The 23679-nt window shown below is 42.9% G+C and overlaps 1 protein-coding gene across 5 annotated transcripts in view; it reads left to right on the top strand.

The window, feature by feature from the left end:
- Window positions 1-23679, top strand: part of ABLIM3 (actin binding LIM protein family member 3) — a 189184-nt gene that overhangs the window by 121752 nt on the left and 43753 nt on the right. For all 5 annotated transcript variants that reach the window (XM_083181974.1, XM_083181969.1, XM_083181970.1 and 2 more), the window contains exons 3-5: window positions 12044-12227; window positions 19248-19360; window positions 23200-23326. In XM_083181974.1, the coding sequence (XP_083038100.1) occupies window positions 12044-12227; window positions 19248-19360; window positions 23200-23326 (424 nt within the window). The remainder of the gene's footprint in view (window positions 1-12043; window positions 12228-19247; window positions 19361-23199; window positions 23327-23679) is intronic.

Below are 23679 nucleotides of genomic sequence, written 5' to 3'. Positions count from 1 at the left end.
CTCATGACATATTTTGAAGTGAAGGGACTAATACAGAGACAGCCTGTGTGAGTGAGTTACCTCAAGCCACTGTTATTAGGGCTAGAATTGCACCTGTCCTATACTAGGTACTAAAGAGAGGCTAGTAGGTGTACTAGCCCTCATAGCCGCAATATATGGTAAATGAAATATTGCTATGCTGACTTACTATACAGCATTGAGCGTATGAGGCTAAATCCTTCAGCACTAAGAGAATAGCATTACTTTTTAAATCAATGAAACTACTGATTAAAATCAATAGCTTTGTGACTAACAATGAATAGAATTGGCAGCAGAAGAGCTTAGTTAAGAGGACATAACTGTTTAGTGCACCAGGCTGTTATTATGATCAAGACGTAGTAACTATCATAACACAGTACATCTGTGCTACATAATATGCCATGGCCACTAGAAGTAGTCATTTAAATGTAACTATAAGAGGAAGATAGTATTGTGGCTGACTATGTTGCCGAGCCAGCTCATTTACAGCCTTGATGTTCTGATTCTCAGATCTATGTGATGATGTTATTATAAAGCTACTGTAGATTATATACTTTAGGTAATATCAATTCATCAGGGACTGAATGGTAACTTCCAGCCGGGGGGACAAATGGATGCAACTGGCCCTTGTTCAAAAAGAGGGCATGGTGCAACAAAAATGGGGCGCAACCTCTCTGCACAAGGTGTAGACTCTGTCTTGTCCAAAATTACACATTGACCCCCACAAAAGGGATACATATGATATCCCAGTGCTCAGGATGCCGGCAGTCAAATGACCCCAGCATCCCTATATGGAGAATCCCAATAGGGGCTCCATATGTGCCCTAACCCTTTCACCCTACCCCTCCCTTGCTGCAGACTAATTTTCCCCGCTCTGCCTAAACCTAGCCCCCCTCCACGCAGTCTATCCCTAACCTCACCCCTCTTCCTGCAGTCTATCCCTATGTCTTCCCACTAGTACCTAAACCTAGCCTCTCCCCCGAACTGACCCTAACCTGCCCCAGCATACTTATATTCATCTGTCAACTGTCGGTAATCTGGCATCTGCATCCTGATACTTTTGCAGTTTCGGTGTCGGTGACATATATTGCCCCCAAACAGGAAAAAGATCCATTGCCCCCCACCAAAAAATATAAAAACTATAGAAAACTGCCCTGGTCAGACTGACCCATTATAAACCCCTTCAATAAAGGAACCCTTTACAGTCATGCTTAAGATCTTTGGGGCGACCAAATAGATCTACTCACCATCCTCCAGTACTGCTGCTCCATAGTCCCTCCAGCCAGCAGCAACTCTCTCTCTCTCTTTCGCTGCTCGTCTAAGTGCACCCAAGTTGCCGTTTAACCTGATTGGCAGATATCACCATCCAGTCACCAACCAGTGCTCAGATGCACCCATGACTGTTATTGGTGGATGTATATGTCATTGCTAACACCCAGCGGTACAGCTGCAGTGCAACTGCAAGCACCTACACCACCTGCACCCTGGCTAGCAGTGGTTTAGGTCTCATGAAACGAGTATGGCCACACAATAGTAGCTTGTTTAAAATCATGTTTTAAACACAGTAGTACCCCTAATAAACATTATGACACACACTAGAGCATTTTATTCCCATTATGTACATAGTATTACACATTGGGGGAAATTTATAGTATTCGTATTATTGGCATTTACTATGCCAAAAATACACATATTCGTATTTATGGCACATTTGTATTTGTATTTACAAATACGTATGTATACGCCATTGGGAAATACGAATAGGAATCAGTATTCATAAGAATGGTGATTCCTAATTTACTAAGTATTTGGCTTTAGCCTGCACAGATCAGTCAGATCCGTGCAGGCTTCAGTGCTGCCGTAACCAGCACCAGGCTCAAAGAGCCGGGGCTGGTGTTAAAAAATCAGGGAATAAAATGCGTAAGGCTCCGCTGATTTTTAAAACCAGCCCCAGGCTCCAGGGCCGGGTCTGGTTCCGGGGGACAAAAGGAATAGGGGTTCCCCCGTATTTTAAGAACCAGTCCCAGGCCCAACCAGCCAGCAGTGTAATGCCACAGCTTATACAAAAAAGCCTTCATTTAGCACCACCTGTTGCCATATAATTTAGGACTACTTATTATCAAAAAAGGAAAGATTTCCTGGCAAAGTACAAAGGTGCGATTCACTTTCCCCGACTGCATAGTATGTGCACTTTCCCATACTGTATAGGATGTGCCAATAACATGGTAGTTTCGGAGGTGCAGGACTTTTGTACAAGTCTGCTCCATTTTTCTAAGGCAGTAAATATTTACAGGGCCACATCAGGTTGTCTCTGCCTTGTCTTCCTTCTCTAGTCCGCTGCTGCATCCATAGAGCCTCCGAAGATCATTGTATTTATTTGGCAACGCAAAGTTTTTGCTAGGCAGAGTTTCCGCGAGCTGGGTGTAACTTTGTAATTATCTGCGTAAACAATTTTGTGGGCATGAATAGAACCATAACGAAATCGCTATGTACATATCCGTCATTATTTTCATTTGGATGAATTAAATCTAGTTATCAATTAGTCTCAGCCATTGTGATCATAGTCTGCAATATTACAATGATTTTTCTACTGAAAGAATTACTTTGAGGGTGAGATTAATTAAATTACAGAGCAGGATTGATCTTGAACAAAAGCTTAATGATTTGACTTGCTGCTGAGCCAGGTTTCCTGGTTCCTTTGATGCAAGCAGCAGCGCACAGCCCTATGATGGAAAGTGTAGAGTATAGTTGGGAATTACAGCGACCCCTGGTTCGGCACTGACAGACTAGTAAGCACTAAATCCTGCCTGATCTGTGCAGCATGCCTCCCTCAGTTTATGACTTCAAGGAGGGGGACTTTAGCTGTAATCTTTCATATACATCACTACCCATTCTCTCTTTTATAGGCTTTTATTGATTTTAAAGTGCATTGTCTATTAACCCCTCGAGATTTGCACTGCAGTTTAGCCATAATTCAGATCTTTGAAAGATAAAGATAGCTGCAGAATACAAAAGATATCTTGTTGCTTCAGTTTTGTGAAGAGAGGTTAAACAGTGTTTGGTGAAAAGTTGGAGAAGACAACCAATCAGCTTCTAGTTATTATTTATCTTGGTAACAGCTGATTGGCTGTTATGCACAACATCTCCCCCGGGGGACCAATTGATTGCGACTGTGCATAGGTTTTTATGCGCATGTGCAGCCACTGTGTTCGGGCGCCCAAAGCGCTCGCACACTGAAGTTTGGGCAGGGGGCGTGGAGGGACGGGGGTGGCGGCCTGGCCAATTTGCATATGCTAATGCCCAGTGTATAAATTATACACCAACGATATGATGACTGTAGAATTTATGAGGGCCTCCTCTGCAAGTCTGTATATTTTGTACCTGACTCATCAACCGCTTTCTGTACCCCAGAAGTGTTTACAATATTACAGAAAACTTAAGGGGTATTCTGGTTCATTCACTCAGATGTGAATTCGCATGCCACTGGAACCCTTCCACATATTTCGATGGACGCCGACCATCGAAAGATGTGGAAGGTGCACGCCTATGTAAGGTTGCTCTAAGCAACCTTACATATGTGTGTACGCTCGGGGGGAAGTGGGAGGGCAGCTGACATCCGATGTGGTCAGACGCCCGCATTCCGCATGTCCGTCACGGCTCCATTAGTATGAGAATGCCAACGTTCTCATGGGAACGCCCATGAAATGCTGGGCATTCCCATATGCTAATGGACCAGCCCACCATCCTCCCGTCCTCCGTTCTCCAGCATGGGTGCATGCACCCTGCGACCAGTATGGTCACCAAGCGCATGCATGGTCCTTATGGTCCTTATTACGGACCATAATAAGGTCCTTAAAGTACAACTTGACATAAATAACATATATAGAGATACACATTGTTTATTAAATGTAAAACTGTGAACCATATGTGAGCAATAGAAGACTCCAGCTCAGTGAATGAAAGCACTGTTACGAAAGGCTACAGGATAACAAAACATGTCATACAGTAATATATCATTTACCAGCACAATAAGTAACAAATAGTGTAAATACAAAATTACAACACATGTTATGACAAAATGCGGCTAATCCAAGAATTATACTCCCATAGCATAAATATGTCAAAAGGATTTCTGAAAATCCAAAGTAACAGATATTTAAGAGATCCACATATTATCCTTGGTTCTTAGAGATGACAGATTTTCTCCACACGTGCTCTGAAATATAACTCACACTATGGGATTGCAGTGAAATGCCTGAAGTTTATTATATTCATTCTTACTTTCGGTGTGTGACTATTCAGTGCAAATATAAAGAAGCTTTCCTTCCTCATTTACAGCTGGGGCCTCATTCAGACCTGTTCGCTAGGCTTCGTCTGTTCGCAGGTAAACGCCCCCCCCCCCCCCCCCCCTGGCGAACATCCGCACCCCCTTGCCGAGCGATTCCCCGCATTTACATGCGAGAGGGTGTGTACGCTTACACATCCCCTCGCATGCGGCCGCACATGCCCCCGTATTACCACCTCGCCTTCACAGTGGTAAAAAAATAAATCAATGAATTGGTGAAAGAGTTGCCGACGTCATCTCTCTCCTGCCACAGATGCGTTGCTGCAGAGCAATCAATATTATTCTGCTAAATCGTTCCCTTATACGGAATGCTGTCCATAAATATAGATAATGGTTGCATATTTAATGTGAACCTGCAAATATGGGGGGTTATTCTGATTGACTCGCTAAGCAGCGGAAATTTGCTGCTTAGTGAGCTTTCTATCGCTGCACGCCGCCAGCATGAATACCCATGCGAGGGGACGTGTTACGGAGATACATCACTTCACGTGCCGCTGCTGCAAGAGAAATCATTTGATGGTCACCGACCATTGAATGATTTCTCCTGTCATCGCAAATAAAAGGCAGTCTGAACTGACTTTTATTTGTGGAGGCGGTACAAAGACAAGGCAAGCAGCTGACTTCATGTGACATCAGCTACCCACCCCTGGCCCGCTGGCTGACTTCATGTGACATCAACTGCCTGCCCCTGGCCCGCTGGCTGACTTCACGTGACATCAACTGCCTGCCCCTGGCTGCCGGCTGACTTCATGTGACATCAACTGCCTGTCCCTGGCCCACAGGCTGACTTCATGTGACATCAACTGCCTGTCCCTGGCCCACAGGCTGACTTCATGTGACATCAACTGCCTGCCCCTGGCCCGCCGGCTGACTTCATGTGACATCAACTGCCTGCCCCTGGCTGCCGGCTGACTTCATGTGACATCAACTGCCTGCCCCTGGCCCGCTGGCTGACTTCATGTGACATCAACTGCCTGCCCCTGGCCCGTCGGCTGACTTCATGTGACATCAACTGCCTGTCCCTGGCCCACAGGCTGACTTCATGTGACATCAACTGCCTGCCCCTGGCCCGCTGGCTGACTTCATGTGACATCAACTGCCTGCCCCTGGCCCGTCGGCTGACTTCATGTGACATCAACTGCCTGTCCCTGGCCCACAGGCTGACTTCATGTGACATCAACTGCCTGCCCCTGGCCCGCCGGCTGACTTCATGTGACATCAACTGCCCGCCCCATGCCCGCTGGCTGACTTCATGTGACATCAACTGCCTGCCCCTGGCCCGCCGGCTGACTTCATGTGACATCATTGCCCGCCCCTGGCCCGCTGGCTGACTTCACGTGACATCAGCTGCCTGCCCCTGGCTGCCGGCTGACTTCATGTGACATCAACTGCCTGTCCCTGGCCCGCTGGCTGACTTCACGTGACATCAGCTGCCTGACCCTGGCTGCCGGCTGACTTCATGTGACATCAACTGCCCGCCCCTGGCCGCCGGCTGACTTCACGTGACATCAACTGCCTGCCCCTAGCTGCCGGCTGACTTCATGTGACATCAACTGCCTGCCCCTGGCCCGCCGGCTGACTTCAAGTGACATCAACTGCCTGCCCCTGGCCCGCCGGCTGACTTCATGTGACATCAAGCCGGCTGACTTCATGTGAGATCAACCACCCTCCCCTGGTTTGTCCGCAAGCCCATGGGAGTGACCAGCGTTTTCATGGGGAAGCTCAATAAACGCTGGGTGTTCCCATGGCGTTTATACGGGCCTAATTCAGTATCATATACAGATTCACAAAAATTGTCGATCTGAGCATGAGCGCATAGGGTGGTGACACCGCATTGTGTGTGCGTAAACTCATTGTTGCTGAGCGCAGTCCTGACAACATTGGAATGTCCGGACCATGTAATTAAACACTGTAGAATCAGCTTGCTTTTAGGTTTAATAATGTTCTCACAGACAATTTGACCAGGGCCTAATAATTGTACATGGGTACCAAACATACCTAAGCCATCTCCAGTCACAGCAACTGTGGATTGGAAAGTCAGACATTAGGGATGCTGTGGACATACCGGCACCGAAATCCTGACACTGGTAAAAGTCTGGCGCCAGAAGCCAGACACCGCTCTCAATGCAAACGCCGGAATCCCGACTTTCAGCATCCAGAATGTAAGTATTCCGGGGAGAGATAGGTTTAAGCATAAAGAGGGGAAGGTTACACTGCCATGGGGTGGGTTAGGGTTAAGCTGCAGGTATGGTGAGTTAAGGGGCCATGGGGAGAGGATTAGGATATTACCTATGAGGTGCCAGGATCTTATGACTGCCGGATCCTGTACCCTACCCAGACATTTTGGGGGGTATTCAATCCCCACCTATTCAATGCTGCAATTTCTGACAGCAATGAAGGCAGTTTACAACAAAACAGTTCCGACTTTAGAACTAGTCGGATCTGTTTTTCGGAAATGGCCGCGGATTGAGGAAATTCTCGAATGTTTTTGGACAATCCACAGCCATTTTTGCCAGTCCTCGCTCTGACTTTTGACACTCAAAAGTCGGATCATTGAATTCCGACTGTCGAGTTTCTGTCGAGAGTAATTAAAATGGCCCGGGATTCATGACTGTTGGGAAGTTCTTACAGTCACAATCCCAGATTGAATACCCCCTATGTCCCTCAAGTTGCACTTTTGGTATAAATACATAACTTCACAATGAAGGTTACAATAGATACACATTCCTCTAACACTGAGTTAAAAAAAATGTTAATTCTCTAGCTTAGTGGTTCCCAAACTTCTTTGAATCAAGGCGCCCCTGAGTATCAGAATTTTTTCATGGCACCCCTAGGGAATATTTTCTCATTGATAATAAATCAGAAAAAAATATTCAGTTAAGTATATTATATTTATATCTCATCCCTAGTGTCAGTTATGGGATAATGGACAGAATTCCCTTCTGTTTGTTCACATTTTGCCTATTAAATTAGTCATGAATAATGTTTCATGGATATGGACCGCCAACCCAGGGCACCCCTGCAAGTCTTCCCAGGCACCCTGGGAACCACTGCTCTAGCTAAATGGTTTGCTATCAGGGTGATCTGTTGGGTGACATTTTTCTTTCTTTCTCTTTGCCAAATCTTCCATTGCCAGATTGTGATTGTTTCCATATCAGTCAAGGAATGTCCACTTAATCCTGACAGCTGAGTGAATCTGATAACGAGAGGTTGGAAACTTCTTGGGCACATTGTGAATCAAGTTGCACTGATTTGCTTGATCAGAAAGTAACATGTGAAATATGCTTATTTGAGCCTGTTCCTATTATTCTAAGCTTAGTATAACATTACAGTGTTTTTTTGTGCTTTAACTTCACGCCTGTACATGCATAATTTGATCAAAGTGTCTTTTACATTTGACAAATGTGTACTAATTTTGTTTTAATCTAATTTTCCATTATATTGATTTGTTACTTTAATTACACTTATTCCCTCAAGTACATATAACATTTAATAAGGGTGCAGTCTTATTTATTATAAAATGATACATCCTGGCTACAAAATGTAGGTTTGTTGAGTTCGCAGATGATTTAGCTTAAATAGTAATAGAACAACTTTATACATTTCTTTTTCAAGTTGGGAAAGGACGACATTTTAAACGATTTTGCTGATTCCAATGTGTTGGAACGACAGAATCAAAATGTTTCTGATGATGCACTCATTGAATTGAATTCCCCCCCCCCCCATCCCCCATTTTATATCGATAGGCCCATTCATGCACTTAAATGAACAACTCTTTATTCAGTCTGCAATGCTACAGGTGATGGGTTCGAAACCTGTGGATTTCAGCATCTCGAAATCCAATAAAGGACAAAGTGACTGAATAAGAAGGGAGGATCAGGGGATGTCAGACAACAAAATGAGGGAAGCTACAAGTGAAAGTAGTTGAACCAGATGATTGACAAGTGCCGCCAACAGTGCCCCCTAACCTGCAGCACTGTGTCGGGTGGCATACTCTGCCCCTCCCTAGTTATGGCCTTGCACTGTCCATATTACTATGAGAGGAGTATCATACTATATTTTTCTTTACATTTTGCATTTAAAGCAGCTAAACACCACCCACAATGCACTAGATACGTTTTATACATATGCAAAGTAGGAAAAGAGTGAGGATTTCCTCACAAACTAAATTTATAGACATTAGCACTAATCTACTTGAAAGCGGACAATCATAGGGTGAATTGAGAGCTGATTTTTTAGAAACCCTGAGCCAAAGAATAACTTACAGTAAGTGTTCTCAGGTTTTTACTAACACTTTCTGCAGTTAAGTTCTATTCAGATCTGATTGCAGCTATGTGAATTTGCAGAGGTCTGCGATTAGATAGTCACCTCCCAGAAGGAGTGAAAACCCACCCTGTGCAAGTCTGCGAATGACTTTCAAAAATATCGCCAAACATCGGCCACCTGCACACCCATAAGCTACTCACTGTCCAATGATTTTTCCAGTCTGTGCAAGTACATATAACTCTGACCCTTCAGAAAATCTGCTACGGAGGCAGGCTTATCAGGCTGGAGCTGACGTCACACGCCCTTCTTTAAACCACCTGAGCACGCATGCATTTTTCTTGTGACAATCCCAGTACATGTCCAGCTTCTACCCACAAGGCTGCTTCCTTTCAAGGGGATTGCGAAAAATAATTGCTGATTTTTGTCACTGTTTGGTGCCGCGCATGCATGCTATGTTCCGTATGCATTTGCAGTCATTCGATAATCGATCAGCTTGCGAATTATAGCTATTATCAGTACACTTAGCATCGAATTTGCCCAACATATGCATTTTATTTGCATTGATAAAAAAAAAGCAACCGAGCTCCATTGTCGGCATACACTGACCACTGGACACATGTACACGTGTACTGGTCTCAAATCTGTGGTGCAAAATGGATTCCAATACAGGCTGCTATGGCTGTTCCTCCCACTGCGTTCCGTGATGTTATCAGCAGCTTACTACTTGTGTTATGCCACTGCCTGTGAGAGGAAAGACGCATCTCTGGTTACAGTGATTGGCTTTGGGTCATGAGACCAGGACACAACATTTTGAAAAAGATTAGTGTTTGAGTATCTCAGTCATGCTGGGTGTCTCGCACCATACAGTGCAGACACTAGGTATAGAGGACGCATCTGTATATCTCTATATCACAAGGGGCATGTGCTTCCTGAACAATAATAGGTTATACTCAGGGCTATTTTTCTGCAGGCTCCAGCAGGAACTGAGGCCCTTATTCTAGTTCACTCTTTCTGACAAAATATTTCTTAGATGGACAAAACCATGTGCACTGCAGGTGAGGCAGGTGTAAAACCCCACCCAGATCTAATTATCTCTGCAGAGGTAACACCTGCCTCACCTGCAGTGCACATGGTTTTGTCCATCTAAGAAATATTTTGTCAGAAAGAGTGAACTAGAATAAGGGCCTCAGTTCCTGCTGGAGCCTGCTGAAAAATAGCCCTGGTTATACTTGTCTACTCTGCCAGTATTTCCAGGAGACTTCTGAATGTTGGGAGGTTCACTTGGAGGCATGGTAGGGCGCATACGTTCACACGGCATGCAAACGGATGTTTCACATAAACACGCCTTCACCGGGGGGGGGGGGTCGAGTGATGCGGCAAAGGAAGGGCATTACAGCCCGAAAGTGCACTCAAGCTACCTACTGCCGCCGAACGGACCCTCCTGTGGCCTGGGGACTGAAAGCTTCTTGTCTTTGCTGACAACACTGGCCGGTTGATGCATTACCATCTGACTGGGACTTTTCCAAAACCCCAACCAGGAGTATTCCATACACCATTGAGGGTGACATGCCATTTGATTCATTTAAATTGCACTATATCTATCCTTTTCAAGTTCCCCAGGACTAAAGGGAGAAATCCTGATCTGTTTAAGAGAAGAATCACCTTCCTTCTCTGATATGCTGATTAAACTTCGCTCCCATGTGCGTGTGTTGCACTAAATAAAAGCATCCTCAATCTGCCAGACTATATTTGCACTATGTTCTTATTTATATTTTTAGTCATTCAAGGGATTACTCAGATTGTGTAAAAATATTTAGCCATTTGTGTGAAATTTCCCGAGGTGCACTCCATCCTATTCTTATTGTACCTATTTCCCAGCATTGTGGTGAAGGCTCTCTTTGTGACACCTAGGCTTGAACTTCACAGACTGCGTTGTGGAAATCACTTTTTTCCTTGTGAATATACTGTACCATTGAATATTTGCCATATGTTATATTTCATTAACCTTTTTGCAACTTGATTGTTTGTACAATATATTTTAACTGAATGTTCTTTGGCAGAATATCCAAATGCTGTTAAATGTACTTAATAGGGCCGCACGGATGGTGTAATGGTTAGCATTACTGCCTCACAGCACTGTGGTCATTGGTTTGATTCCTGCCTTGGCCCTGTGTGGAGTTTGCATATTCTCTCCCGTGCTTGTGGGGGTTTACTCTGGGAACTTCCGTTTCCTCCCACAATCCAAAAAATATACTGGTAGGTTAACTGGCCCCAACAGTACAGTATATGTGATCGGGAATTTAGATTGTAAGCTCCACTGGGGCAGGGACTGAAGTGAATGTTCAAATATTAGGGGTCATTCTGGTTGACATGCAGCTTTGCATGTCATTTTAATGCCACCTGCAAGAACAGCCGCCCTCCCCCCAACACGCTAATTTCCCCGCACGCTTGTGAATGCATCGCCCATCATCTAATGATTTTGCAGGCACTCGCATGATGTAAGATACCTTTCTGGTGTCTTACATCTGCGGGCGCCCTATACGGGAAGCGGGCGGGCAGCAGTTTGCCGTGCCCGCTCGCACCAAGTTGCTGCACATGCGCATAAAAGTTTATGCGCATGTGCAGTCGCTCACCATCACTCCTCTGCACGAACGTGCAGGGGAGCGTGGTGATTAGAATCACCCCCATTATCTGTAAAACGCTGTGGAATATGTGTGCACTATATACATAACTGGTAATAAATAAAATAAATAAGGGATATATAAATTCAGTATTGTAAGGGATCCACAGTACAAGCAGTTAATACACCAAGAACTCACATTCATATTCAATATGTATGGGTACTCAGCTTAATACATAAACCACAATATCTCTAATAGTACTGTACATTGACATTATTCAGCAATGCTTAACCCTTTGCAGTCCAAATCATTTTGCAAATTAAACAGGTTGGTTTAAATTTATTGTAATTTTTTTTTTTATTCAAAAGTGGTCTACATTGTATATTAAACCATGTTAATGTTCTTATTTTAAAGTGACTCACCATTGGATCTGCTACTAGCGCTAGGGCTGTTGAGCCTGACTAGACGTTGGACCTGAAAGGGTTAATGTTTTCCGTGCAATGATGGCATTGCATTAGTCTAGCCAGCAAAATCAATATATCATGCATTTTTCATGCATGTTAAAGAGCCAGATAAATGATTTCCTGGAAGTGAGTTATGATTTGATGATAAAACACATATGTTTACTGCATTTATTGATTAGTTATAGTCTGCAAAGATCCATTTTCATTTCATTTAAGAGATTTGATGCCAGTAGTGGAATTTACTTCAATGAATATCAGTATTATTTGGATTGACTTGCCAATGTACGTGTTAAGTGAACTGATCTGTGCATCCTCTTTCTGGCCCACAGTTTGCGGCTGTGACCTGGCCCAGTCTGGCTTCTTCTTTAAGAATGGCGAGTACATCTGCACTCGAGATTACCAGCAGCTCTATGGGACTCGATGCGACAGCTGCAGAGATTTCATTACGGGGGAAGTCATCTCCGCCCTTGGACGGACGTATCACCCCAAATGCTTTGTATGCAGCATGTGCAGGTAAAATGGTTACATTGTTATAGTCTAAAACAAGAACATATGTTCACACATTTGTAGTAATGTGAGAGATCAGTGCAGTTAGTAGAGTTAAAAAGAGAGGAACTGTGCAACTGGCAGAACCATTGCAAGCTGTCCAGGCTATGAACTATCAGAGTAGCTCAGTACAGGTGTAGCCACGCTCAGGGTAACTGGATCGCCACCACTCATGCCCTTTTGTCGCATCAAATTTGCACCCACATGTGGAATATCCAATGCATTTCTAATTAGATGCTCTTGGGATTGCGCCAATCACCATGGGAGTCACGCATGGTGATTGGCGTGGCAAGGATGAGTGTATCTATATCTGTTTGTGCATTCTTACTTAGAATATATTCAGAACTATTTATATATTTCTCCGACCAACCATTGAGCATGGACAGAGACCGGTGTGATGTATTTGGACTGATTTGGGTTGGAATGTGCAATTACTCCAAATACCCCACTTCCAGTGGTGTTGTCTTATGGGCCACAGTGGAATCACGAGTGAGAGACACTGAACTGAGTAGCAAGGTACCGTATACTACTGGGCATGTTTCTACTGCTGGGGCATATCTCTTGATAGATTAATATGCCCAGACAGTAGGGCAGATGTATCAAGCGTGGTAAATTGTGGAGATAAATGTAGGAAATAATGTACCAGTCAATCAGCTGTGTTTATAAAAATGACAGTTAGGAGTTGATTGGCTAGTGTGTTATCATCTTCCACTTTATCGCCACTTTTTCAATTCACCAGGCTTAATAAATCAGCCCGTGTGTCTTATATTGGTTAGTTTGAAAGCATTTGGGCCACCTGCAAACGTATGCATGGACAGTGTAATGGCTAGCTGTCTATAAAGTGCAGAGAGCTCTTTGTTTTATAACAGTTATTATAATTCGGTACTTTTATGTTGATTCTTTTTAAAAAGGACATTTGTTGAGTTTAAAGGCACATCATTTTTATTATGAGAATATAGGCATATGACTGAATGTATAGAAGGATTGTCCTACCGCTACTTTTTAAATAAAATCTAATACACTGTAACAATTTCCTTTGCAACTATCCTCTTGTTTAGCGTAAAAGAGTGGTTTAGTATATAATGTGCTAGTGAATCGTGATAAAGTTCCTTCTGTGAAAAGAAATCAAAAGATAATGAGCCTCGGACTCTATGTACACAATAGTTGTCCATGGTCCTTTAGGACCCATGGACTGCCATAAGGAAAAACTCCCTCCTTAACTACCAATCAGAACCTTACACCTACAGGTGCTGGGAGAATGTAAGCCAGAACTCTGAGGAAGCCCGAGGAGGGTGAAATGCATTCTGGTACATTCTGGTAGTCTCTGGTACAGGACATATTTTTAACATTTACCCTGCCGCATAGGATCTAATATCCTTTACCTGAGATGCTCAGACCATATGGTAAAATGGTACTTGTTTCCTAGCATGGCACCCATCGCATCGCATACCATAAGGCATATGATGGTATGCGATGTGATGTTAGCCGATGTTATACAATTTTAAATTGTATACCATCGAATTGTATGCCATTGTATGGCATATACAATGGTATACGATTTTAAATTGTATAAGCACCCTAATGGGTGTTTTCAATGTTAAATGGGCCCCCTATAAGATAAATAATTGTATAAGCACCGTAATAGGTGCTTACAATGTTAAAAGCACCCCCACGCCACCCGTACTATCAACGTCAACCCGAAGCGTAGCGAGCTCGCGAGGGGGCGGCGGTACGCGTCCTCCGACCTTTTCATACCCCCACTATCCACGTCGGAGTGGAGTTGATTTTATATAGTATGGCAAGCACAGCGAGCCACCGAGCCCGAAGCGTGGCGAGTGCAGCGAGCCCCGCGTGGGGATGCGGAATACATGTGAAGTAATGCGCGGTCCCTCATGGGGTACGCTGCGCTCGCCACGCTTCGGGCTCGGTGGATCGCTGCGCTCGCCACACTATATAAAATCAACTCCACGCTGACGTGGATAGTGGGGTTAAGAAAAGGTTGGAGGACACGTACAGCCACCCCTCTTGGGCTCACTGCGCTCGTCACGCTTCATGTTGGTGTTGATAGTGGGGGTGGCGTGGGTGTGCATTTAACATTGTAAGCACCTATTAAGGTGCTTATACAATTAAAAATCGTATAGGGGGACCATTTAACTTTGAAAAAACCCATTAGGGTGCTTATACAATTTAAAATCGCATCGCTTTGCATTGTATGCCATTGTATGCCATATACAATGGTATACAATTTTCAATTGAATACAATGCCATACGACTGAATATCGTGGGCGCCGTGCTAGGAAACAAGTACCGGTAAAATTCTCTACATGAGCTCTACCTGAACCTACCCTGTGGATTCAAACCCATTCTGTGGAATTAAACTGGAAGGGCAAATAGAGGAGAGAGATATCAGAGAGCCGGGACATTTCTCCCAGAGAGTCTCGAAATACATCCATTCATTCACTGCAGGACCCCAAGCTAAAAGACCTGTCCAGTGATGTTTCTGAGCAATATACCAAGAGGGGATCCAGCACTTACAAGAATCTAGGACTCTTTACCATGAAGGTGCTAAGCAACCTGTGGGAACTGCATACAATAAACATCTTACCGGTAAGATCTAAGCAGGACGCCACTTCAGCCTTTTCATTATATTGGTGATGTCATTTGTACAGACTATGGGACTCTAATTAAAGGATAGAAAATATTGCACATACTCTACTCCGTGTACACTTGTTTATAATGTAAATGAACTTGCAAGATATATGCACTCGTGCCCTCTGCTCTAGATGAATAATTTGATAAATGTTTAGTCTAGAGGCACAATCTAGAGATATTACCAATCTCACAGGTAAAATAAATCCTTTTTAAATAATCCTTAGTTCCTATTTTTTTTTTGTTTAGCTGGAGTATGAAGCTCATTTTCTTTTCTTTTATTTCCACAGCAGGAACTTTATTTTTGCTACATTAAATACTAAAACTACGCTTTTAAGCTAACCAGGAGGATATTTGTAAAGGAACTTGTTACAGTGTATTAAATTTTAGTTATTGAAAATGTAGTTGTAGTAGTTTTTTCTATACATTCTGTGCATGCATATATTCTTATAACAAAAAATAACTTATTTTTTAACCCTTTAAGTGCCACGTGAATTTGTCCACATAGGTGTGAAAATTGGCAAGCAAACATTTTAATTCATCATAATGACCTGTAATGTTTACGTTATATAGGAAATATAATCTATTTTAACACAACGTAACAAATGTGAGCGACGCTGGCATTTTTAGCAGATATTTTGAACATCTCGCACAGAGATTTTGGCACTCAAAGGGTTAAACTCAGTAAACATCCTTTAAAAAAAAATAATTAAAAAAAAGAGTCCAGAATTATAACTCTTATGAAACAAAGCGCTCTTTACACTTTTAAGAATTTCGAACAAACACAAAAAGCGGAGAGGACCCCCTTAATAAAAATCACCAGTGGGAGTACTGCAGTCTGATTCACATTTTTGCTTTAATTGCTAACTGCAGCTCATTATTACAAGCACGTGGCACATACACACAGTTATACCCCTTTCACACCGCACTTGTTAAACGGTATATTGCCATTTTTTTCCCATTTCAAAACATTTAAGGCTGCAGTGGGAAAGCGCCAGAGTTGATTTACCGGTTAAAGATAACCGGTATTTCAAAACGTTTAAAAAGCAGAGTCCTACACGTTTCAGAGCCGTTTTTGTGCAGTGAGAATGGCTCTGAAACGGTATTTAGTAAAAACAACAGATTACAGACCTGTGATAGGCTGTCCCCTGCATTCTGCCTTGAAACGTGTTCAGGGGAATAAACGGGTTGACTGATGTGAATGGTACTTAAACGGTATTTAAAACGGTAATCTACTGCAATGTGAAGGCTCAGACTTGTTTTAAATACCGTTTAAAAATACAGTTTTTTGAAACGTTTTGGCAGTGTGAAAGCGGTATAAGTCACTACCATAGTCTCAGGTAGAAGCAATGGGGTGATTCTACCTCCCTCCAGTGATCTAGTTCTGAGGATGCTGCTTAATCATTCTCTTGCACATCAGCCTGTCACGGTACGGATTAAGCATTTATGAAAATGTTCTTTTTCTGATATATAAATGATAGTGTTTAAAGAGTTTGTGTGACACAAAGCCTATGGTATTTCAATAGGTAGTTTGCTTGTGTCACAAATCATTAGGGAACCTAGAATTACCCTGATGATCAGGTCATGTAGAGAAATTACAGCTTGCCAACTAAGGGATAAAATGCTGGTATACTACATAAGGTAGCTGGATATCTTGTAAAAGGGGTGTGATGGATCGGAATCTGTCACCTATAACCACTGATAGGGCAGTGGAATTTCCACTAGAACATTATGCAGTGTTTTAGAGCTTGCCTTGGATCAATTGACACTTAATGAGTGAAGTAGCTGGCAGCTGCCTCTGAGTGCATGCCATCTCTGGCCTGGGTAGCGGTTTGCAGATGAGCTCAGGGGCTATTGATTTCTCCTAGCCTTTACATATGAGCACGGTGGACAGATGCACATACACAGTCGCCCTGCGGCCCTCTACAAAGTCAATCAGTTGGTTACTCTGTTTAGTAAAATGGTGGAGACATGTGCTAGATATTGCCATATTGTGCAGATAAATATGCAATTTATTGTAAGGCTGCAATTAACAAAGGGATTTCACATGATAGCAACGAGCACTGAAAGACAGAATGGGGTGAGGTTGGGAATGCAGCTGTGCGCCTTCTATTTTAGTCTCTCTGCAGAACAACTGTGCACACATTCAACTCCCATAAAAGAGATCAAACCTCAGTAAAGTCCATGAAACACCACTCAGCTGTCAAGGCCCCCTGGGCTGCTCCAGATAAACTGGAAAACCTGTACTGCTGCAGACCAAATAACAGTATAAACTAATTCATCTTTTGCATATACAATAGTATTGTAACAAAACAATTACACATCACTTCAAAACCCTGGTTAATGAAATGAAGCAAGTACTGTAAGGGCATTAGGCTCAAAACAATTATTTATAGGAATTGAGAGCATTCATTTAAGAAACACGTTATGTGAATATGACTAATTATTTAAGCTTCAGATGTACTGAAAAAATATGTTATATCAGATTATACAGATTTGTCTTTTACAGGTAGCCTCAGATGCGAGACACCTGGCTAGAGTAAGCCCCGGGGACCCATATGACTCTAATAGCACTGGGCATCTTATTCGCAACTTTTTAACTCACCAGGATACTGATTAAATTAATATACTGTATATACTGTATGTGTGCAACATATACGGCCTACACACATGCCGATATTAAGGCATTTTCTAAGCGATTTTGCTTAGTTTGGCAAAGTCGCTTAGAAAATGCCCTCACCTCGGTGTGTGTGTGGGGACTATATCGGCAGTAATACGCGTCCCCGCGCGTCTTTATCGCTGTCCGAGATTGATGGACAGTGTCCATCAATCTGGACAGTGTCCATCAATCTCGGCATCGGCAGGGTTCTCCCAACGGAGAACACTGGCGCTGTCTGCTCGCTTAGCACACAGAGCTGACAGCTCGCTCTGTGTGTGGGCTGTCAGCCCTGTGTGCTATGCGATAGCGGCGCAGCACAGCCCGACCTAGCATAGCTAGGTCGCCCTACACACATTGCTATGTGTGTAGGGCCCATTAGTCTGCATATGTAGCACATTGACCACTGCATTGTAACAAATTGTATACAGATTCAGAGACTCAGCTGCACACAGATATAGAAGTGTCATCCATGTAATGAATCAGTGCAGTGTACAGGTTCAACCTAGCCACATCAGGACCCATACACATTTTGGGGCAAAATTATGGTGAATAGATTCCTGGTTATAGCAGAGTCAAATGGTGCCTGGCAAAATGAGAGGGGCTGTTTGGTACGGCTGTAGCAATAATGTGGATATATCATCTATCTATAGTGTTCATTCTAGCACCCGCCAACTTTAAAAACCCATGCAGTTCCTCTTCCCTGTCTGGGGTGTTGCTGTCTGCTGTGGTGTTTCTAACACGGGTCTGGTTTGCATATCAGTGCTGATATACAGACCACACTGTGCTAGAAACACTACAGCAGACAGCGACACCCCAGGCAGGGAAGAGGAACTGCATGGGTTTTCAAAGATAGCGGGTGCTATAATGAACACTATATCTATATACTGTATGTGTCTAGTGTCCGTGAGTCTCCAAAACACTGACACCTGCTGGCAGAGCGTGAAACTACATATCTTTCTCATGCATGCACAAACAAAAGTTTTGCAGATTAGAAGCTTTTGCTTTAAACGAGCTTACTAGTCTGAATAGGCCACAGATACCATCACTTTAAACTGGGATGCTGATGAAGTACACAGGTTCTGTGGCTGATAAAACCAGGTGAAATAAATGTTTGTCAGACAGCCACAAAACCTGTGTAATTCATTAGTGTCCCTGGTTAAAGTAATAGAATGGTAAGCCTTCATATACACCTATTCTATGGGCGGTAGTCAATGCCATGGCGAGGGGGGTTTCTACGAAGAGGAACCCCTTAAACGGCTAGGTTCTCTGTAAATGCAGCAAGTCCACTGCATTTTGTGGTGAGCCCCGTTGATTTAATGGCCACACTCACCGTTTCCACCTTGCTGAAAATAACCAGCGAGGTGGAAACGGCGAGTGAAGGGGAGTTGAATACTCTGACGGCGAGCTATCGGCACTGTTCGCCGTCAGAGCATTGAATACCCCTCTATGTGTTTCTTTATACAAGTATAGATGTATTTGATTGAGAACTTTAGAAGAGTTTGCATCTTGTAAGGTAAGGAGCAAGATAGAAAATGAAAGCAACAGCACCTTCAGCAATCATAGTAAGAAGGGACAGACTGAGTCTCAGGATCTCCAAAGTGCTCAGTCTGTATAATGAATAAGACAGGATGGCAATATGATTATGTTCCTGATTATGTGCCTTGTATGCATTCCTACAGAAAACCATTTCCAATTGGAGACAAGGTGACCTTCAGAGGCAAAGATTGTGTTTGCCAGAATTGTTCCCAATCTTTAGTAAGTGACAAGCCAATCAAGATCCATGGGCCGAGCCGTAAGTAAAACAGCAAATGCTATTTTTTTTTCATGGTCAGAGACTTCTAGTAACAGAATACTGTCACAATCAGGGGCCTGTTAGTAAGGACAGAAGATGACCATGCAGACATCCCAACTCATCTCACTCTATTTACTGACATTGCTGATAATGATCCTATCAGTTTCATTTGGCCGGTTGTCAAGAACCACAGTTGCTGCACATGCTACAGTACATTTAGTCAGAATTAGATCTTAGAGTTGTATATAGTAACATGGAAATTGCTCCTCACCTGCCCGTTTACTTCCCTAATTATTAAAAAAATGCATTAAGTTAGGCTAAAGCAGATAGGCCCCATGCTTTCTGAATTACTAAAAGCTATGAGCTCTTTACTAGATTACATTAGGGTCGCCTCTGTGTCCTGCACAGCATCACTGGCTATATAACTGATAATAAGATAGTGGTTCTGGGCTTACAGTATGTATGGTCACCATGGATAAGTAAGTAACAATTTGCATATATCCGGGTTGAGGTTTTGTACCTCACTGTGTGGTCCTGTGATAATTGTTGTTTTATATAAACTACAGACTATGTACACTATATACTGAAAGAAGTCTCTTAGTATAATGTAATGGATAACTTGTTCAGGCACTCTCTAATACCTGCACAGTAAAAGTAATTCATCCATATTTTTAGAGGTTGTCCATTGCGGTAAGGCAGTGGATTAGTATCTTATGTATGTTGGTTAACAGGGGCAAGTGTCTGTACCCACAGAACCTAACATTATATAAGTCTTATACAGGCACGTTAACTCAACCCCTAGTGGACACACCACTCACATTGCTAGGATTAGTACTAAATCAGTACTAAATTCCTTTCTGAGAAGTGATCTGTTTGAATTCAGATGGACATCTGCATATGATTACCAGTGAGATTCCTTTTACAGTTGTTCGTGTACTTGCACGCTACCTGCAGCAGCTAGTGAGCTATGAATAGCTGCAGGCTGGATGAAGCTGCCTATATCTGTATGTGTATGTGTAGATGACACAGTTATCTTATGAGCAATAAATCATAACAGTTAGTTACACCAATCTGTCACTAGTGAAGATAGAACTAAGATACATACATCTATGAATAACCCATAGGTTCTCAGAGTTGAGTATCGTTCGGCTATCTCTAGTTCACTTTGCAAAACAGACTTGCTTGCAGCCTGACTAGGCCTGGTTTGCAGAATCAGCACCATGGACAGCAGTCACCAGATTCCAAGTCACACCTGTACTACAATGAGTTATCCTGGTAACTAACCTTCTCCCTGTTCCTGTTGTCTGTCAGTCTCATATAATGTAATGACTGCAGACACGTTTACATACAAAATAAATAAAATGTAAGGAGTCATGTAGTTATGTTGGTTGTGTGCTTATGTGGAGCTGAGCTATATAGCCTACAGTATTTGTAGAGAAAGTTTTCACCAAAGCACCATGAGAATAAGTAACATCAAAATGCTCATTAATAGGATGAGTGAAACTAAAATATAACAATAAATAAGTAATATCTGTGGATATCAATCTCCTTACTACTGTTATCCTTTGGCATACATCAGGGAGAATACACTAGCATTGCTCTGAGGCAATAACACTGTGCAATTGAAAAAGTCGACATTGCTTATCCCTCCATTTCCGTCTCCTGCCCTTGAAACGTAATTGTTTGGAGCAGATGAAGAAGCAGTCACACTGATCTTACATACCAAGTGCAGCAGCTCTCATTCCGATCCTGTCAGAAAGTGTTACTGGGCAAAACAATAGGAATCTCAAGACTGTGCGTTAGATAAACGCAGGAGACAGGACACATTCATCAAATACGCTGTCTCCATCACTTCTTTTTGTGCTCTTTTTGGAGCCAGCTGCCAATGATTCTGTAACATGAAATGATTTGTATATAATGTGGAGTGTGGGGGCTCTAAAACATTTTCTGGTAGGAGTAAAATGATGTCAATATATATTATTCTCTATAAAACCTATTTTCTATCATCTATATACTGTATATGTCTAGAGTCTGATCGTGTGTCTCCGAAACACTGCTATCTGTTGGCAGCGAGTGAAACTACATCTCTTTCTCTCTCAAACATGCACAAACACAGAGGCAATCACAAGGTAGCAGATTCGCTTTCGAAGCATTCGCTTGGAGCAGGCTTATTAGTTTATTTATAAATTGTAAGGTGTATTTGAGACGTGTTAAGAAACAAAACTCCATTAAACTAAATGTGTTAGGTGAAATAAAATTAAAATGTATTTAAATGTTCCTTATCTACATTCTGAATATCTCCTCCATGTATGGGCTATTTTGTCGACCTTAGGCCTGTCGACCTTTATCATGTGCCCTGTCCAACTTTAGTGGTCGACCTAATGTAAGTTAATCTTTATATTGTTGACCCTATGACCCCTATCCCTCCTGACCAGGGACACTGACCCAGGTCACATAATATGGGTAGACTCCGACATAACACATGGGTTATTCCTGGATCCCTGCCCCATTGTGAAGGCTGCATTCGTTATTCCTAGATCAAACCCTGGATTTGTGTGTGAAAGAGACATTAGAAGGTAATAGAGTAGAAGCTTTAAAAAACACCAACCAGGCCCTAGAAAGCAGAGGAGATTAAAGGTATCATTGATTTCTGTCTAATCGCTGAATCAGAGCAGAGCAGGTAACTAATATTTCACAGTTTATTTTAACTCACCTTATTCCACCCAACACGTACAGTAGTATTCAATTGTCTTATAAAGATGTCTTTAAAGTTGAAAGCATTGTGATGCAGCTTTGTGCTGCGGCTTTACCGGACATAAGTACACATTTGTTGGGTGTTATTCTCTTGTGTTGTGTGTTCATTCAGTTGGCAATCTCTGGAGTGTAAAAGCTTGATATGTAACCTGATCTGGAGGACTTGCGTGACTGCCAGTTACATGGAATTGCTCTTTGCCTAGTTGGGATCGGAGACAGAAAACCTAGGGCAGTCAGGCTTCAGAACATACTTGTCTCTGAGCGGAAGAGAGACACCCTGTCAGAATGAGCTGCGATCCCGCAGGAGAAATACATCCAACCATCTCCGGGAATTAAAATGTAGTCACTGAAGATGAAAGCAGAATCTTCTGGAAAGCCCCTGTGTACAATAGGATATTATGCGACTGGCTATATTTTCATTAAATCTGGATAACACATATTGGCTAGAAGACATTGGGGGTTATTCTGGTTCACTCCTTCTGGCAAATTCCTTCTTAGATAGACAAAACCATGTGCACTGCAGGGGGGCAGATGTTAAATGTGCAGAGAGAGTTAGATTTGGGTAAGTTATTTTGTTTCTGTGCAGGGTAAATACTGGCTGCTTTATTTTTACACTGCAATATAGATCTCACGTTGAAGTAAAACCCCACCCAAATCAAATTCTCTCTGCACAAGTAACATCTGCCCCACCTGCAGTGCACATGGTTTTGTCCATTTGAGAAGGAATTTGCCAGAAGGAGTGAACCAGAATAACCCCCATTGTTTTACTTCATCACACAATTTGGTGAACACCTCACAATACAGATGTGGGACTGGGAAAACATTGGAATCATTTATTGTCATACAATTTATCTTACAATCCAGGATGGGGGCAAACAATAACTACTGTCAATGGTCTGCCAGCGTACACAATATTGCAATAAGGAAACGTTGTGTCTTATAACATATGTAGTGATCAATGTACTATTATTCCTTATTACAGCTTGTATAGTAATGCACTTGCTGTGTTCCCTGTTGTGCACCTAAGATCAGGAGGCCAGTGAATAGAAATGTTTGCAATGAAGTTCTCCGCTTTTATTCTGCAGACTGTGCCGGGTGTAAGGAGGAGATCAAGCATGGCCAGTCACTGCTGGCGCTGGAGAAACAGTGGCATGTCAGCTGCTTCAAGTGTCAGACGTGTGGCATCATCCTGACGGGGGAATATATCAGCAAGTGAGTAATGAGAAGGTTGTGAGTGCAGGGAAGGATTGGGGAAGATGGTTTAGGTCGACACATGAATAGGTCAACAGTCAAAAGGTCAACATAAGATCTCAGTTGTTTTTTTTAGCTGACATGTGCCGACAGGCGGTATTTCTTGCCCTACCAGCCACTACGGATGAGAATACATAAGTGTGCTGAGCACAGCGAGTTAACGCGCCCAAAGCATGGCGAGCCATGCGAGGGGACCCTTGCATTTTGTGACGGTGTCCATGTCGACTATGTCGACATTCAGGTCACAAACGTGAAAAACTCATGTCGACCATTTGACTTCGACCTAATGCTTGTGTCGACCTTTCACCCCTGTC

The sequence above is a fragment of the Crinia signifera genome, chromosome 4, assembly GCF_055691185.1.
Source record: "Crinia signifera chromosome 4, ASM5569118v1, whole genome shotgun sequence".
In the NCBI taxonomy this organism is placed as follows: domain Eukaryota; kingdom Metazoa; phylum Chordata; class Amphibia; order Anura; family Myobatrachidae; genus Crinia; species Crinia signifera.
This window is presented reverse-complemented; position numbering and strand designations above follow the sequence as displayed.